Source organism: Muntiacus reevesi, chromosome 3 (genome assembly GCF_963930625.1).
Source record: "Muntiacus reevesi chromosome 3, mMunRee1.1, whole genome shotgun sequence".
Taxonomy (NCBI): domain Eukaryota; kingdom Metazoa; phylum Chordata; class Mammalia; order Artiodactyla; family Cervidae; genus Muntiacus; species Muntiacus reevesi.
The window spans coordinates 110,413,749-110,432,741 of NC_089251.1; the positions used below are offsets into that span (position 1 = coordinate 110,413,749).

The 18,993-nt window shown below is 49.2% G+C and overlaps 1 protein-coding gene across 1 annotated transcript in view; it reads left to right on the plus strand.

Moving 5' to 3' along the window:
• The window catches only part of MAN1C1 (mannosidase alpha class 1C member 1), a 147,678-nt gene that overhangs the window by 46,313 nt on the left and 82,372 nt on the right, over nucleotides 1–18,993 (plus strand). The window contains exon 2 of the mRNA XM_065930088.1: nucleotides 13,271–13,367. Coding sequence (XP_065786160.1) covers nucleotides 13,271–13,367 — 97 coding nt within the window. The remainder of the gene's footprint in view (nucleotides 1–13,270; nucleotides 13,368–18,993) is intronic.

Sequence of the window (18,993 nt, forward strand, 5' to 3'; positions counted from 1 at the left end):
CACAAAGAGTCAGACGTGACAGCGACTAAGCACAGCACATGAGAGGCGTAGGGTATTGTGACCCAGAGTGTACACTGTCTGGGTGTGAATCCTGGCTCTGCCACTTACTTGATGTGACACTTGGGCCTGTGCCTCAGTTTCCTCACAGGAGAATGGGAGTAATGATATACTAGCCTTATAAAATTAGTGTGAAGATTAAAAGAATTGACATATATGTGAAACACTGATGACCCACTTAATATATATATATTAAGCATAATGTAACAGTATCATTATCTTTAAACAAATGAGATCATTGAGGCACAGTGAGGTTAAGTATCTTGTCTAAGGAAAGGCACACATTAGGGAAATCCGGGACCCAAAGCCAGGCTCGTATCCTCCTTGCCTTAGCTCCTCCTTGAGAAGGCCTCTCAGAGCTGTGGCAAGAACTGTATGTGCTAGTTTGCACAAGCGCCCTTATCATGGTGCTTGGCACATGGTGTATGTTCCATAAGTGCATGTGTGTGTAAGTGTAGTGTGTGTAAGTGTAGTTTCTTTTTCTGTAGAATGGGAGTGATGATGACACCCACCCTGCCTTACCCACAGGATCATAAGACTCAAATCAGGAAGGCAAAGCACAGTGGAAATGGTAGAGCTGGCTGCACTTGGGTGGTTTCTATACTCAGTTTCTTCCAAATGGCCTCATTGAGTGATTTCCCCTTGGAATTTCACTCACAGATGTGCTGCGGTCTTTCCTGTTGTCAGTCACCTTTGTCCCCATCTCCTGCCTCCACCCCGAGGCCCCGTCTTTGACAGACTAGGGTGGGAAGGGCGCTTCACTTTACAGGTGGGGGGCCAACCTCAGTACAGTGGCAGAGCTCAGAGTTGCTTGTGACCGTCTCCATCAGCTTCTTTTGTCTGCCTTCAGACCCCGCACCAAGAGCCTACACGTGTGCGGTAGGGAAGTGTCTCACCCATTCTTGCTGTGCCTGTGGGCCTCACAGGGAGTGTTGGAAATCTTGAAGTGTGTGTGGGGGGTGGGGTAGAGATGTGAATAAATTTGCACTTTGAATAATCACTGTGGCTATAGTGTGGGGCACTGTGTAAGAGGCCAAAGAGGGTCCTCTAGGCTAGATTGGAGGCTGCTGCGGGAGTCCCCCAGAGAGGTGGGAGGGTATAGATTCAAGAGGTGGTGCAGAGAGAAGTGAGCAGAGAGAGACTTGGTAGACAAATTAAAAGGGAGCAGTCATCCTGTGGCTGCTTCTGACTGAGCATGTATTAGGTACCAGCTGCTGTGCTTAGCCCTCGGTGTGTGTTATCTTATTTACTCCCAGGGTTATCGTAAGGATTAAATGTTCCTGTCCTTTTACAGATGAGGAAACTGACACTCAGAGAGGTCAAGTCACTTACTCAAGACCACACAGCCGGTAGGTGGCAGAGCCCTAGAGCAGCTTCTCAAATTTTAATGTGCGTTTGGATCACCTGGTTCAGTTCAGCTCAGTCGCTCAGTCGTGTCCGACTCTTTGCGACCCCATGAACCACAGCACGCCAGGCCTTCTTGTCCATCACCAACTCCCGGAGTTCACCCAAACCCATGTCCATTGAGTCGGTGATGCCATCCAACCATCTCATCCTCTGTCATCCCCTTCTCCTCCTGCCCCCAGTCCCTCCCAGCATCAGCGTCTTTTCCAATGAGTCAACTCTTCGCATGAGGTGGCCAAAGTATTGGAGTTTCAGCTTCAGCGTCAGTCCTTCCAATGAATATTCAGGGTTGATTTCCTTTAGGATGGACTGGTTGAATCTCCTTGCAGTCCAAGGGACTCTCAAGAGTCTTCTCTAACACCACAGTTCAAAAGCATCAATTCTTCTGCGCTCAGCTTTCTTTATAGTCCAACTCTCACATCCACACATGAGCACTGCAAAAACCATAGCCTTGACTAGACAGACCTTTGTTGACAAAGTAATGTCTCTGCTTTTCAATATGCTGTTTAGGTTGGTCATAACTTTCCTTCCAAGGAGTAAACGTCTTTTAATTTCATGGCTACAATCACCATCTGCAGTGATTTTGGAACCCCCCAAAATAAAGCCAGACACTGTTTCCACTGTATCCCTATCTATTTACCATGAAGTGATGGGACCTTATCTAACTCAGTGAAACTAAGCCATGCCGTGTGGGGCCACCCAAGATGGACGGGTCATGGTGGAGAGGTCTGACAGAATGTGGTTCACTGGAGAAGGGAATGGCAAAGCACTTCAGTATTCTTGCCTTGAGAACCCCATAAACAGTATGAAAAGACAGAAAGATAGGACACTGAAAGATGAACTCCCCAGGTCAGTAGGTGCCCAATATCATACTGGAGATCAGTGGAGAAATAACTCCAGAAAGAATGAAGGGATGGAGCCAAAGCAAAAACAATACCCAGTTGTAGATGGGACTGGTGATAGAAGCAAGGTTCGATGCTATGAAGAGCAATATTGCATAGGAACCTGGAATGTTAAGTCCATGAATCAAGGCAAATTGGAAGTGGTCAAACAAGAGATGACAAGAGTGTACATCGACATTCTAGGAATCAGCAAACTAAGATGGACTGTAATGGGTGAATTTAACTCAGATGACAATTATATCTACTACTGTGGGCATGAATCCCTTAGAAGAAATGGAGTAGCCATCATAGTCAACAAAAGAGTCTGAAATGCAGTACTTGGATGCAATCTCAAAAATGACAGAATGATCTCTGTTTGTTTCCAAGGCCAACCATTCAGTATCACGGTAATCCAAGTCTATGCCCTGACCAGTAACGCTGAAGAAGCTGAAGTTGAACAGTTCTATGAAGACCTACAAGACCTTCTAGAGTGAACACCCAAAAAAGATGTCCTTTTCATTATAGGGGGCTGGAATGCAAAAGTAGGAAGTCAAGAAACACCTGGAGTAACAGGTAAATTTGACCTTAGAGTACAGAATGAAGCAGGGCAAAGGCTAATAGAGTTCTGCCAAGAGAACTCATTGGTCATAGCAAACACCCTTTTCCAACAACACAAGAGAAGACTCTACACATGAACATCACCAAATGGTCGACACCGAAATCAGATTGATTATATTCTTTGCAGTCAAAGATGGAGAAGCTCTATACAGTCAGTTAAAACAAGACTGGGAGCTGACTGTGGCTCGGATCATGAACTCCTTATTGCCAAATTCAGACTGAAATAAAAGAAAGTGGATCACCTGGAGATCTTGTTAAACACTGGCTTTGGTTCAGCAGGTCTGGGATGGGCCCCAAGATACTGCATTCCTAACATGCTCCCCGGATTTGCCCCACTGCTGGTCTCTGGACCACACTGAATAGCAGAGGTCTATCTGCCTCCAGGGCCCACACTCTCAGTCATGGTGCCTTAGAACAGCTGCAGATGGCGGGAGATTTCTGAAGATACTCAAATCTGAATCCCACCCTGGGCAGGATGTGGGAGAGCTGTCTGGACCTCAGATAGGTCGGAAGTTATTTCACGTTTTCACTTCCTCCTCCCTTTGCCCAATAGCTCAAGCAAACCCAGAAGTGGGAGGGTTGGAGGTAGCACCTCTCCGTCTTTTCCCCACCCGCCCCTTCCCCCCTCAGCACAACCAGACCCCATCTGCTTCTGAACCAGGGACCAGGGGTCACGTGCATTCACAGATGTCTCCGCAGTTGTCAATCAGATCATTTTTGTGGGGGACATATCAATGGGGGTGAATTGAGAAATCTAATGTGGATGGTTGTTAGTACCAAGCTGCCAGCTGTTTCCCTGGGCCGTACTGAAAATGAAGGGGAACAAAATCGACCGAATGTTCTAATCTCTTAATCTGTGTGATCATTAGCTCCTGGGATGGTTGGAGACCAAGCCCTTTCCCGCTCAGCCCCTGCAGATGGGCCAGGTGTCACTGCTGGGAGACGCCAATAAGGCTGCAAGTCACCGTGTGAGCACTTTAATGACTGGGAAAATCCATTTCCCTTCTTGGCAGCTTTGTGATGTTGCAACTGTGCTTCTGGGTCATCGCCAGCCCTGATCTGTCTGTGCGCATGCTTTATTTTAAAAAGGGGAGGATGTCTCATGTGTTTCAGTGATCGCTCCTTTCTCCCTAGCTGCCGCCAGAGAACTTTCCGAGGCAAACTTTCTGTCCAGTTTTCCACTCTCCAGACAGTCTTCCAGTATTCCCATTTCCTTGTCTCCTCAAACACATCCTTTCTGTCTTGGCTCTGTTGTTTGGGGGCTCCTTAGGCTGGGGTGGGTGTCTGTGCAGGGTTCTAGTTTTCTGCGGGACAGGATTCTAAAACTCTGAGACAGGGAGAAAGAACATCTTAAGCAAAATAAAAACGTCTGCCTCAAACTTGTAAATATTTTTCATTGTAAGATTTCATGTCATTGCAATTTGTTCAGGTGGACAAGAACAGCTTTTGTTTGAGAGAGAACTGAAGAGGTGTCTTAGGATTTGGCTCCAATTGCTCTGCCTGTCTCTCCTTCACTGGAGCTTTGTTGCCTGCCTCTGCAGAGCTCGGCAAAGGGAATGCTTTGTGGTCTATTGTTAGGTGTTCTTTGAATCTATAAATCACAGGCTGCTGGAAGGGAGGGGCTTCCAGAGACCATCCGGAGCTCCCTCTGTCTCTAGCATGGACATGCATGGATGCACACACACACACACACACACACACACACACACACGTGTGCGCACACAGACACACAGATACATACACATACAGATGATAACCGCCTGGTGTGTATTTTCAGATCCCAGTGGGGGCAGAGGGGTTTAGTTCTCCTGTCTGTTGGTTCTTACAGCCACATTTTGAGTCTGTCCCAGATTTCTCTTGCTGTAGCTCAGGCTGCCCCTGCCTACATCAGCTGCTTCACTGTCCTGGCCCATCTTTTTGGAAACACGACCATCCCTGTGCTATTAACTTACGCATCTAGGTGATGACAAGTCATTTTCTTTGTCTGGTCTCACATGGTTCTTGTAAAATGTGGCTTGGCAAATAGGTAATGTCTCTGGCATTAAATCCTGTTTGACTGTGAGGTTCTGGCTCTCTGCTTCTATTTATGTTGTTTCTCTTGCTGGTTGGGTCCTTTCTGACTCCTGGCTATAAAGGCCTTCTACTCTGTCAAAACCCACTCCTTCCCATCCACCGCATGGCTAATCAGCCATGCACTCCCTTTGACTTAGGAGAAGCATTGTATCATTTTTCCTTGCTTTTCATTTAACAATCTTTCATTTTCATCTTACAAACATTTATAGATATTTGTTGTAGAAAATCCAGAAAATATAGGTCAATACGAAGAAAAAATGACCACTAAACCTCTCACTATCTGACATAACCACTGTAAACATTTTTGTGCATATGCTTCTGGTCTTTATCCTTTAAAATACTAATAATAATCCAGTGATCTTCATGTCATACAACTTGGAGTCCTGCTTTTCCAACTAATATTATATAACAAGCATCTTTGTGTGTCTCTCTCGATGTATAGTGATATTTAGTTTATATCACTAAATATTTAGAAGCATAATTTTTTTTGGCTGTTTGGCTTGTAGGATCTTAGTTCCCCAATCAGGATCAAACCCAGGCCCACTGCAGTGGAAGCACAGAGTCCTTAACCACTGGACCCCTAGGGAATACCCAGGAAACACAGTTTTTAAAAATTTATTTTTAATTGAAGGATGCTTGCTTGACAGTATTGGTTGATTTGCTGCCATACATCAACATGAATTAGCCATAGGTGTACATACGTCCCCTCCCTCTTGAAACCTCCCTCCCACCTCCCATCCTTTTACACCCCTTCAGGTTGTTACAGAGTCCCAGTTTGAGTTCCCTGTGTGATGCAGCAAACTTCCATTGGCTATCTATTTTACATATGGTAGTGTATATGTTTCCATGCCACTCTCTCCATTCATCTCACCCTCTCCTTCCTTGGAAACACGATTTTTAACACTTGTTTCATACTTTACATCTCATACTTTATCCCTTGCATGATTATTTTTAATTGGGAACAATACCTGTCAAGCCCACTGAACTGTCCAATCAAATTAAGGAAGTGTGCAAAGAGCTGAACAATATGAGCAATGATCATGAGTACTGTTCTCTTTATCTTCCCAAGCAAATACTTCATGTATTCACAAAATTGTTGTATACTTTCCTATTCATGAGGGATTCCCTGATAGCTCAGTTGGTAAAGAATCTGCCGGCAATGCAGGAGACCCCGGTTCAATTCCTGGATCTGGAAGATCTGCTGGAGAAGGGATAGGCTACCCACTCCAGTATTCTTGGATGTCCCTTATGGCTCAGCTAGTAAAGAATCCTCATGCAATGCAGGAGACCTCAGTTTGATCTCTGGGTTGGAAAGATCCCCTAGAGAAGGGAAAGGCTACCCACTCCAGTATTCTGGCTTGGAGAATTCCATGGACTGTATAATAGTCCATGGGGTTGCAAAGAGTCAGACACGACCGAGCGACTTTCACTTTCCTGTTCATGAAGTTTTGCCCAGTGGTGGGTAAAACAAGCTGTCTGAGTTTGATCTTTAAAAGAAAATGTACTTATTAAGAAGTTTTTATTTTTTCCTGGTAATTTCTTAGAGGCTCTATCCTAAGGAATTTACCTGAAATATAGAGAAGGGAGTATTAACAAAGATGTCCATGAAGGCATTATTTACAATAACCCCAAAGTAGAAAACACTGCCATGTCCAATTATATGGAAGGAAGGTTAAGTAACTAATGCTGAACCTGCTTGCCAGGCTATTATATAGCTAGCTAAAATGATGTTTACAAAGGCTTTGTAATAAAATGGAAGATGTTTATGTCACCATCACGGGAAAAAGAGAAGATGAATGAAAAAGAGTGAAAAGAAAGACCACCCAGTGGGAATGGTGGTTATAATATTTAAGTGATGGGTGACTGTTTTCTTTCTCTCTGCTTCTCTGCAATGTGCTTGCATACCTTGGTTCCATGAAAAGATAGATAGGTAGGTAGGTAGATAGCTAGATCAACCTTGTTTTTTAAACTATTGGAAAGGATGTAGGTGGAAGAAGGAAGTACGGGGCACAGAACCGAGCTCAAGTGAAAGGAGTGACCCAGAGATATGAGAAAAGGGCATGGGGTTGCTGAGCCCAGACTGACCTGGAACTTTTAGGAAAATGCTTTGCACCACAAAAGGTGCATTTTAGTTTAGCTTTGGAGCAGGAAGAATAGAGTAAGGATGGGCACCTTGTTTGAATATAGTAAGATAATGATAAAAAGAGAAACCAAAATTATGGATTCCTCATTTGCTCCATCTTCTGACCAGCGTGGGCAGGCCAGGCTTGGTGAAGGGGATGTGAAAGCCCAGTAGGGCTTTTGAGGAACTGAGGGGTAAGAGGAGCCACAGGAGACTGGCAGCAACATTTTGTCATAATTTATAAAAGTGGAGGAAAACAGAATTCTGTAATGTATACATTTGGGTGAAAGTGACATCGACATGCTGCAAAGTTCTCCGATATTTTTTAAAAAAGAACATGAGCAACTTCCCTGGTGGTCCAGTGGTAAAGACTGTGTTTCCATTGCAGGGGACATGGGTTTGATCCCTGGTCAGGGAACTAAAATCCTGCATGCCACACAGTGTGGCCAAAAAATAAAAAATAAAGTTATGGGGAAAAATTTCAGACTTTCAGAAAAGTTGCAAAAAATACTACAAAATACTACAAAAGCAAGCTCCAGGAATTGGTGATGGACAGGGAAGCCTGGCCTGCTGCAGTCCATGGGGTCACCAAGAGTCAGACACAACTGAGTGACTAAACAACAACATATTTTGTTGATTCACTCCTCAGTCAATGGACATTTGGGTTGTTTGCACTTCGGGGCTATTACCAATAGTGGTGCTATGCACATTCGTGTACAACTTTCTGTGTGGACACATGTCTTTAATTTTCTAGGGTATGTGTCAGGGTTCCCACCACCATAGCTAGTTTCAGTGGTTCACCAGGATGGTTCAGAGGATCTGGAACACAGTCCTGCCCCTGGCTCATTTACTGCACTGAAAGGACACAAAGCAAAATTGGCAAAGAGGAAATGTGCATGCTGGAAGCCCAGGGGAAACCAGGCCCAGCTCGCAGGAGTCTCTCTGGGTGGAGTCAAGCAGAACACACTTCATTTTTCCAGCACTGAATTGGGACGACAGGTGTGAGACGCTGTTCACCAGGGACGCTCATTAGAGACTTAATGCCCAAAGTTCTATTGGGGACTGGTGCTTCCCTGGTGGCTCAGAGGTTAAAGCGTCTGCCTCTAATGCGGGAGACCCGGGTTCTATCCCTGGGTTGGGAAGATCCCCTGGAGAAGAAAATGGCAACCCACTCCAGTATTCTTGCCTGGAGAATCCCATGGTCGGAGAAGCCTGGTAGGCTACAGTCCACAGGGTCGCAAAGAGTTGGACATGACTGAGCGACTTCAGTTTCACGGAAGAACCTCCCGCCTAACACATACCAAAATTCCAGACTCCCAGAAGGAAAGCGGGTGTTCAGCATACACCACATTGTGCCTGGGTGCAGTAAACCACCCTTACCCATCAGAGGATGGTGAGAACACTCACTAAACCCAAGTTCCCAGACACCAGCCAAGGGCCAAATGTGTGAGTAGGGCCTTTCTAGGGATAGAAGTCTCAGGCCCGCTGTGTTAATTCTGTTCTGTGCAGGTCTACAGGGAGGAGTGCAGTTGCTAAGTCACATGATACTCTGTATTTAACTTTTTATGCTAAACTGTTTTCCAAAGCAATTGCAGCCATTTTCATTTCCACCAGCAATTGATGAGGGTTCCAATTTCTTCACAGCCTGGCCGACACTTGTTATTGTCCATCTTGTTGATTATAGCCATCCTAGTGGAACTGATAGGTTTTTAAGTTGGTGAGTTGCAAGCATTTAGAACCGAAAAAGGGGGACCCATAGGGGTCAAAACGGCTTCTCTAAGAGCAGATCATACCAGTCTAACCCCTGATTTCTCTTTAAAAGAAAAAAAACATCTATTTTCTCTGTACCGGGACAGAGTTTTTTGTATTTCAGCCCTGTCCTTCACAATATCTTTGTACACAAAATGGAGACACGGAGCTTGGACTGATTGTCTGGCAGATTCCTCCCGTGTTGACAGATAACACTCAGAGAGCAGAGCTGGAGTCAGGTGAAGTGCCCCTGCTGCTGTTTCCCTGCTTCTGTGTTCCGCCCAGCCGTTGAATATTTCTGTCCAAAACTTGGGGGAGACGCAGATGGCAGAGCCATCAAAGCAGGCAAAATACCCAAAACAGGCAGACACACACACATTGAATGATAAGATCTGGTTCCAGAAAGATCCTGACAGCACGGAATGGTATGCAGAGTCCAACGACATGCAGTTATTAAGGACAAATGGCAAATCCACATCCACAAGGTCTGGTCCAGATGTAACCAGGGAGAGTTTGCACTTTGGTTTCTGTCTGTTACCAAAAACCAACCTTTACAAATGGGTAATAAAGTCTGGGCACCCTGGGAAAACGTTATGATCTATGCCTGCAGTTTCAGGGGATTCAGAGCTCTGCCATCAGGGGAAATGTTGAAGGCGCTGGTCTGTTCCGCGGCCAGTAGGCAGCCTACAGTGGCTTGAGAGTTGCTCCTCCCTGCATGAAGATCTGTGGTGGGAGCATATGAGCTGTCTTCCACATGGCCCGCAGGGAAAAGCAGATTTGGATTGATTAGGAACTTTGTGAAACTACGCAGTTGAATGAGCTGCCTGTTAAGATGGTGAGCACCCCATCACTCACAGTGTTCAAAGAGAGATTACTTAGCCTTTCATTAAGGAACTTGCATGGGGCAATAGGTGGCCGGGTCACCTTTCAGGCCTTAGAACTGCCTACACTGGGAGCCAGGGACAGTCCATCCCTAAAGCTAAGCCCAGGGGTTGCCCAAGGCACACAGCACCAGTTTCAGGGTCTTCCTCTTGTGTCCTCACGATCCTTCTTGTCCATCAGGACATTTGGGTGCCCGTGAGGCTCCCCTTGGGGCTTCCCTGGTGGCTCAGATGGTAAAGAATCCACCTGCCGTGTGGGAGACCTGGGTTTGATCCCTGGGTTGGGAAGATCCCCTGGAGGAGGGCATGGCAACCCACTCCAGTATTCTTGCCTGGAGAACCCCATGGACAGAAGAGCCTGGCAGGCTGCCATCCATGGGGTTACAAAGAGTCGGACACGTCTGAGCGACCAAACCCAGCACGCACCCAGAGGCTCTGCTTGAGACACACGCCTTCTTCTGAGCGCCTCTGTTACTCAGAAGACACACCTTCTTTCAAATTTCCGCTGAGACTTGAAAGTAGATAAGCAGTTGGCAGGGAAGTGGAGCGAGGGGGCTGGGGAGCACTCCCATAATGACTGCACCCCAAACTGCGGCAAGCACAGGACAGCCGCCTGGTCGGTTAGGGCGGGTGGGGAAGGGAAGTAAAGACTGCCTGGCTGTGACCTTTCCCCATCACCCCTGCTCATCCAGCGCCTGGGCTGGCGACCTGAGGTGCAGACTCTAGGCTGAGCTTTCAAAGGTCTGTGTGCCCTTGGGCACGTGTGTGTGTGTGTGACCGAGCAGCTCTGATTGCCTTCCAAATCCTGTCCCAGTGACGCAGGGATTGTGTGTGCCTTCCTTCCCCTCCGTTGATGGAGAGGACTGTGAGAACGGGCCATGATCCAAACATCCCCACGTCCCTGCAGTGACAGCTCCTTTGAGAGCCTGTGGATACCTGTGGTTCTCTTAATTACTGCTGCACACCCACTTCCCTCTCTCTCTCTCTAGTAGGCGGGGCTTGGGGTGGGGCTCGGCCCAACCCCTCCCGACCTCCGCTCCTGCTATCCTGCTGCCATTTACGTTGGAACAGCCTCCTGCTGCTCCCCTACCAGCCACCTCCCCCACGACTTAATTGAGTGCACCCCCCTCCCCACCCAGAATAAGAGAGCCTGAGGGAGGAGGCTGGTCTCCCTTAAGCGCTCATACCCAGCAATTAGTTTCCCTTATTGCCAATTCAAGATAAGTAGAAAATAACAGAGGAATGGAACCAGGACCCAAAGCCTGTGCCAAGTGCTTGGCATGCATTACCATGACATTCACATGTGTGTCTCACGGGAAGCCACAGATTAGGCCAAGTGCGGAGGTGGGATTTGTCGGCCCGGGAGTTGAAAGGGCCGTACCCACCATCAGTCCTGCTGACTGTGCCTCCCTGACCACCTTCCATCTCAGAGCCTCAGTTTTGTCATCTCTGAAGTGGAGAGAGAATACTAGATTATGCTAGTATCATGATTTCATGGAGAGCGCAGGTCATAGACCTGGCAGGTCTGCCCTCTGGGTCTGTGTTTGGGCCCCAGTGGTGGGCATGGCAGTAGTCACTGCCTAGGTGTGCCTGGAAGACATGGCTTGGCACCAGGAGTGGCCAATCATGGAGAGTGCAGGTGGCGTTGTCCAGAAAGACAGAGCTGAAGCAGGAAGGTGGTCCGGGAGACCGAAGGGGAAAAGCAGAAGGGTGCCAGGCAGTGCCTGGAAGTGAGCTGAGAAGTAGAAATAAACACACACAGGAGACAGTGGTTCTCAGGTGTGGCCCATGGACCATGGGGCGTGTCTTAGCCAAAAATCTCAGGTCCCACCCCAGACCTGCTGGATCAGAAACTCAACGATGGGGCCCAACAGCCTGTTTTAACAAGCTCCCCAGGTGGCGCAGATGCAGTCCAAGTCTGAGAACTAATAAGGTGGATGAGAGGAGGGGTGGATGGATAAGCCTTGGAGAACCCAATGGGTATTTTAAAGACTGAGCAGGAAGGAGGACTTGTGTTTATTGATCACTTGCTCTGTCAAGTTGAAAACTGGGCATTTCCAGCTACTTGCTTTCATTTATGCCTTTCAGGATTGTGGCAGAGTAGGCCTTGTTATTCCTACCTCAGAGGTGAGGCAGCTGAGGCTTAGAGACTTTTAGTCGCTTTCCAAAATCAAAGAGATAGTGGCAGAGAGAGAATTAGAACCCAGGCCTCCCTGGCCCAGAAGCCTGAGTTCCTTCCACTAGTCCAGGCTGCCTCCCACCTACCTGTCCCTCAGGAGTGCCTCCACTGCCTGGCCTGGCCCCTTCTTCAACCCCATGGTCACCCCAGAGCCTGCTCAGCTGTCCACCTTCTTCAGCCTGCCATCAAAGACAAAAGGCAGACCAGGGGAGGGGTGGGGTAGCAGGGCTGGGGACAAATTGTCACCTTGCATCCCTCCAGCCTCCAGTGGTAAGCACAGTTAGGGGACAAAGGTGCTTCTGTGATGCTCCCAAGGGGCTGGCATAACTGACCTAATGGTGGAGCTCGTGGTAAAGAAGCCTCCTGCCAATGCAGGAGATGAAAGAGATGCGGATTCGAACCCTGGGTCAGGAAGATCCCCCGGAGAAAGGAATGGCAACCCAGTGTTCTTGCCTAGAAAATCCCATGGACAGAGGAGCCTGGTGGGCTATTGTCCATAGGGTCGCAAAGAGTCGGTCATGACTGGTGACTTAGCACAGTAAGAACTCATGCACGCACTGGGAGACAAGGCTGACAGATACTCATTGCCAAGCCCTGTGCAGGGTGCTTTGGGGAAACTGCGGCAAAGAAAGTATAGTTTAATGGCTTCCAAGAGTTCATGGTCCAGAACCAGTGAAGCAAAAACTAAGTGATCCGCTGGGGTGCTTGGAGGCCTGGGACAGCCAGGGCCTGGGACAGACAAGCCAAGTGTTGGAGGAGTTCAAGGAGACTCCTGCAGTGACTTCAGGGAACAGACATAAGGCTTCGGGGCCAGAGGGCATGCTCAGGTCCTGGCATTCTCACTGACTCACTGGGTAACCCCAGGCAGGTTACCTCCTGTCTTGACCTGTCTCCTTATCTACAAAAGGGGAGTTAATCCCTCCCACAGGGGATGGTTCTATTAGATTCTAACAGACTTCCCTTGGGGAGTTTCATTTCCTTCCCTTCAAAGGGTCACTTTAAGTCCAAGAAGGCTTCACAGAGGAGGTGTCTTTCCACCGTGGCACTCACATCTGGATGGCCGGAATGTACTTAGTATTGTTTGTGTCTTCTCTGCGGAATCTGTGGGTAGACGCAGGATGCATGGGGTGGTCTGAGGAGAATGGTCTTCCAGGTGTAACTATGAAAATGATGGTGAGAGGAAGTTGTCTTTCTCAGCGTGGAAGATTGTTTTCGTAATGTGGTTTCAAATCCCGCTCGCTGCAGGGTCGAGGCCGCGCTGCCGCGACTCTCCACGCTCAGGCTCTGTTTCCGCTCTTCCTTGCAGATGATGCAGTTCGCCTGGCAGAGCTACAAGCGCTACGCGATGGGGAAAAACGAGCTCCGGCCCCTCACCAGAGACGGCTACGAGGGCAACATGTTCGGTGAGCTGACCCCGGGAGACCCCTTGCCCCTGGGGGCCGAGCAGTGTCCCCCTCGGGAACAGTTTTATTGTTGGCATTTTTGCCTCCTGAGCGGTGTCCCTCTTTCTCCAGGCCTGGAGGCTCCTAAGTGTGAGTTCCTTCGGGGTTGTCAAGGTTGCTGAGCCTTCTAGGTTTGAGGGAAACCCACATGCTTCTCCCTCACGTCACACTCTTCTTTAGATGCACCACCTGTTGTTAATTTGCAGAGCAGACAGACTTGGAAATGAGTGGGGACAGTGAGTGATGGACACATGCTTTCACAGGGAAGGAGTGCCGATCGGAAGGACACAGAGGATGGGGTTTAAATCTGCTCCTTCAAGCGGCTATAAAATGATCTGGGGTGTTTGCCTAGAGAAACCAGACACACCCCTGATAAACTGGGCATGCACGCAGCCTTGAGGGTCTCAGGGGCGTGTCTGTCGCCGGCCAGCTTGCTAAACACAGTCACGTTAGGGAACCCCATGGGTGCCGCCGCGTGTTGGCAGCTTGAGTTTGACCAGCAGCCTCCCTGCCCGACCTCTCTGCCCTCTGCTGCCAGGAGATCCTCCTCACCCAGAGCCTCAAACGCCCCTCTCAGCTGGAGAGTCTGCAGAGTGCCTCATTGTGGGCACTTCAGGTTTCAAAAGTAATTCCTGGACAAACTGCCAGCTCCCCTCTCTGCGGGCCTTTCACGTGAGAAGGTGCTGGAGGCACTGGGCTTTCTCCTTCCCTGAGCTGCTGCTGCTGCTAAGTCACCTCAGTCGTGTCCGACTCTGTGCGACCCCATAGACGGCAGCCCCCCAGGCTCCCGTGTCCCTGGGATGACAGGAGCTATTTGGGCGGGGCGGGGCTGGAGACAGAAATTCCTCACCTGTATTTCCCGTTCCTCAGAAGCACGGACTCCTGACACCAAGAACCAAAGACCTAAGTCAGATGAAATTCTTCAGAAAAATTTCAAAAGCAGGTTTACAAAGAAAAGCCTCCTATGCGCATTTCTGTTATGTGAAAAGAGACCCAGGATCTATACCAGGCAGCATCCTGACCCTTCTGGCTGTTCAGACAGTTTACTGCCCTTGGGCAGGAGGGTGTGATTTGGGGTGACTGTTGCTTTTTTTCCCCTAATTATGATAGGCATGTAGGGGATAAGAGAAAGTATCGAAAGTGTAAAGCTGGCAAAAAATAACTCATTCTACCACACAGATGCAGCCTCTGTGGACATCTTGGTATTGTTGTTGTTCAGTTGCTCAGTTGTTTCTGACTCTTTCTGACCCCATGGACTGCAGCACGCCAGGCTTCCCTGTCCATCAGCAACTCCCAGAGCTTGCTCAAATTCATATCCATCGAGTCAGTGATGCCATCCAACCATCTCATCCCGTGTCATCCCCTTCTCTTCCTGCCTTCAGTCTTTCCCAGCATCAGGGTCTTTTCCATTGAGTCGGCTCGTCACATCAGGTGGCCAAAGTATTGGAGCTTCAGCTTCAGCATCAGTCCTTCCAATGAATATTCAGGATTGAATTCCTTTAGGATGGACTGGTTTGATCTCCTTGCAGTCCAAGGGACCCTCAAGAGTCTTCTCCAACACCACAATTCAAAAGCATCAGTTCTTTGGCACTCAGCCTTCTTTATGGTCCAACCCTCACACCCATACATGACTACTGGAAAAACCATAGCTTTGACTAGACGGACCTTTGTCAGCAAAGTAATGTCTCTGCTTTTTAACATGCTGTGGCTTATTTCCTTTCAATCTTTTCTTCAGTATTCTCTTCCCTCTTCTCTATATAATATTATGTCCTTCTTTTTTAAACTTAATGTTACATCATGTGTTTCCTTAACTCATTTAAAATTTTTCATAAAGAATATTTTTAATGGGGAGACTTCTCTGGCCATCCAGTGGATAAGACTCTGTGCTTCCATGGCAGGGGACACAGGATTGATCTCTGGCTGGGGAGCTAAGCAATCCTGCATGCCATGTGGTATGGCCAAAAAAAAAAAAATATTTTTATTGGATATAGTTATTGCATTGACATGCCATAATTCATTTAACCATTCCACTAATGTTGGACAAATATTGTTTCCAATTTTTCACCAATAGAAATAGCACATCATTACCATCTTTGTGCACAAAATGTTGTCTTAGGACAGGTTTGGAGAGAGGACTCCTGAGTTGGAAGGAGAGAGGCAGATGTTTCTTTAACCTCAAATATGAAATGTGTGGATTACAGTTTCGGAGACTCACTGCCTTCCAGGTCCAGATCATGGACCTTCCCCAGTACCCACCTCAGCCCTGGGAAAGGTGGCTAGTGTGACTCTCATCAGAGCTGTTAGAGCTTTGGTTACTAGTGTCATTGAGGGAGGTAATCCTCACCACTCCACACAGTGTGCAGATATTCTGGAAATTGATGGAGGTGGACGGGAGGCTGTTGATCTCTGAAACTGCAGAGATGGGCTTAGCTACTGCTTTGACCACTCATGGGGACAGTGGGAGCACCATGGGGAACTACTGGGAGGAACTGGGCTGAGCCAAGTCCCATTTTATGAAATTGCTCAGGGCCTGTGATGTACATCTCAACCCTCCAACCCCTTCCCCATCACGGAGCCTGAAGGAGAGAGGGCAGCCTGGAACAACGCAAAGAAGGCTGGGTCATGAACCAGGAGACCCGGGTGCCAGTCCTCACTCTGCCCTGAACTGTCTGTGTGTCCAAGTCCAAGTCACTTGGCCTCTCTGGGCGCCTGTCCACTCGTCTTTCACACTCGGGTTGCTATGAGACAGTGCAGGAGCATGCAAACAGCCAAGTATACAGGAGTGATTTAAGATTTCCACTGTAGTAAATGCGGTTGGCAGTTGCCCAGGTGAGCCCGTGGCGGGGAGGCTGAGGTCCCCTGTCTCCCACGAGCTGCCTTGGCAAGGCCCTGGGTGCCCCGTCACCCCATGCCCGCAGCAGTCCTGGCGGTGAAGCGAGGCCTGCCTTCTGCAGCCAGCAGCTGAGCCGCAGTGGGCAGCTGTCTCCTGGGGAAAGAGGACATGCGGGGCCCCAGGCACTGGGCAAGGACAAACTCGTCTTGGTTACTTGCTCTTTTACTCAACAGCTGCTTGTTTAGTGCCACGTCGGGCGCTAACTGCTGGGGACGCAGGGGTAAATGGTACAGCGAAAACTCCACCAGCTCTGCCAAGATGTACACTGGGAACCCTTCCTTGGGGCCCCTCTGGGGTCATCTAGGTGCTCTCAGAGCAAGGGACAGCTAGAGAGGATCAACAGTCCTTCTCTGGCTTGTGGTTCTGGGCCCCTGGAGCCCAGCAAGTTCAGGTTGACTTCACTACTTCCTATCTGAGTGACCCTGGGCAAGACATTTCTCTCTGAGCCTGAGTTTTGTGTAAAGTGGAACTAATGAGAACATTACCCCAGGGGCTTCCCCAGTGGTCCAGTGGTTAAGAATCTGACTGCCAATGCAGGGAACATGGGTTCGATCCCTGGTTTGGGAAGATCCCACATGCCACGGAGCAACTAAGCCCATGTGCCTCCTGAGGCCACACTGTAGAGCCCATGAGCCCCAGCTATTCTAGCCCACACACCTAGAACCCATGCTTTGAAACAGGAGATGCCCCTGCTCTCCGCAACTAGGGAAAGCCTGTGTGCAGCAGTGAAGACCCAGCACAACCCGCCCCCCCGCCCCCGCCAAAAAAAAAGTAAATAAATAAATCTTTTTTAAAAAAAGGAAAACATTATCCCAGCCCAGCCCAGGGCTTCCCAAGAGAACTGTCTTGTTAGGTGGTAGTTATGCTCATCATTGCCACAGCTGGATCTGATGATGCAGAGGCTTATGGGAACACCCCCAGAGGAGGAGGGTTTCGGGGCATTTGAGGAGCCTGGAGGAGGTTCTAGTTCGGGTTGGACCCACGAGGGACTTGGAAGCCAGACTACTCTAGAAGGTAGGAGATGAACTGGCCTGAATTAAGCTGCTTGTCATACCACTGCTGCTTTTGCTGGACTCACACGGGCTTATGGGTGGCATCATTCCCGGGCTCTGGCAGCCTCTGTCATCAGTCACCTCACTGGAAGCTGAGCCCCGCAGGGCATGGTCAGCTGTCAGCCGTCCCCACCCTGCTCTGCCCAGCTGGGTGGATGTTTGGGGTCCCTGAGCTGCATCCTGGTGCGTGTCAGTCTGGCGTGGGCTCTGACAGCCTCCTCCCCAGGCCTGCAGAACCAGGAGAGCTGCGTACAGGGAGGAGTGATGGGTTCACGCCAGTGTCTGGCTCTGCAGGATTTACAGGGGCTGCAGCGAGGACATCGGACGCGGAGCCTGGGCTCCGCATGTGGTGGTTCACCTAATGGAATTTCCCCTCCTTGCTGCCCATGTGTCCCTCCCTGAATGTGTTCTCACTTGGAGAGTCAGACCTCTGGGTGAGGCACCACTCAAGCTAGCTTTTGTGCCCTGAGCAACTGAGTGTTAAAGTGGCTTTCAATTCACCGCAGTCCTGCTCTGCAGGTCCTGCCAGAAAATGCGCTCAAGACCCTAGTGCTAGCTGCCAGCAGGGAGGACACGGCCTGTTCCTCACAGACACACCCGGCACGCAGTAGCGATGCTCTCATCGCTGTGAAGTCACAGAGGCGAGCCCGCCACTTGAAGAACATATTCGGGGAGGGGAGTGTAGAAGAACCTGCCATAAAGCCGCTGCTAGGGATGCTATAAAGTATAGCGGCTCGCTCAGTACCCAGAGGCCCAGCCTCCTTACCTGTAATAGGGGCTGCTGCTAGAACCTGGGGCAATATTAAAGAAGTCAGCTGAAGAGCACGGACTCTGAAACCAGATGGCTTGGGCTTGCATGCTCCCCTGCCACTTCCCAGCTGTGTGACCTTAGGCAAGTTTCTTAACCTTTCTGGGCCTCAGTTTCCAGCTATGAAGTGGGGACAGTCATGTCTACTCACAGGATTGTCTTGAGAACTGAATGAGTTAATACATGAGAAATGCTCGTATCCATGCCTGGCACACGAAGCCTCCAATTCAGCCGCCGTGAGGATGATGCAAGGCCCTTAGGACAGAGTGCGCTTCTCCCACTTTGCTGGGCTGTGACCAAGTGTCTTGGACTCAGGGACCCACGCGAGGACTCCAGGGCTTTCCCAGCCCTGATCCCTCCCGCCCTTCCCCGCAGTCCTCAGATGCCCATGGCAGATCACGAGCGGGCAGCCCGCTGGTAGGCAGTGTGCCTCTCAGCCTTTCATTTAAGCAGCTTACAATGGAATTTTTAACAGGGAAGAGTCTAGGGAAGGTTAGGGTTCAAGGCTGTGGAATAAATTGGCCTCTTGGCAGAGGCAGGGTTTCCAAGAGAGTAATGAGACCTCACACCCAGTGCCAGCCGCCAGCCTTGAAGCACTTAGTGAGCATTAATCCTCCCAAGAAATCAGAGCAATCGTAAAACCTTCATTCTCCCTCAGCAGTGGGGGAGATCGGTACTGGATACAGAGTCTTGGGAGGTCCCCACCAGAGAGGCCCTTTGATGACAAGTCCAACTCCTTCATCTTAGACCAGGCCCAGAGAGGGGAAGGCACTTGCCCCGGGTGACACAGCATGCTAATTGTAGATCTGCAATTTGAACTCTGGAGGCCAAAGT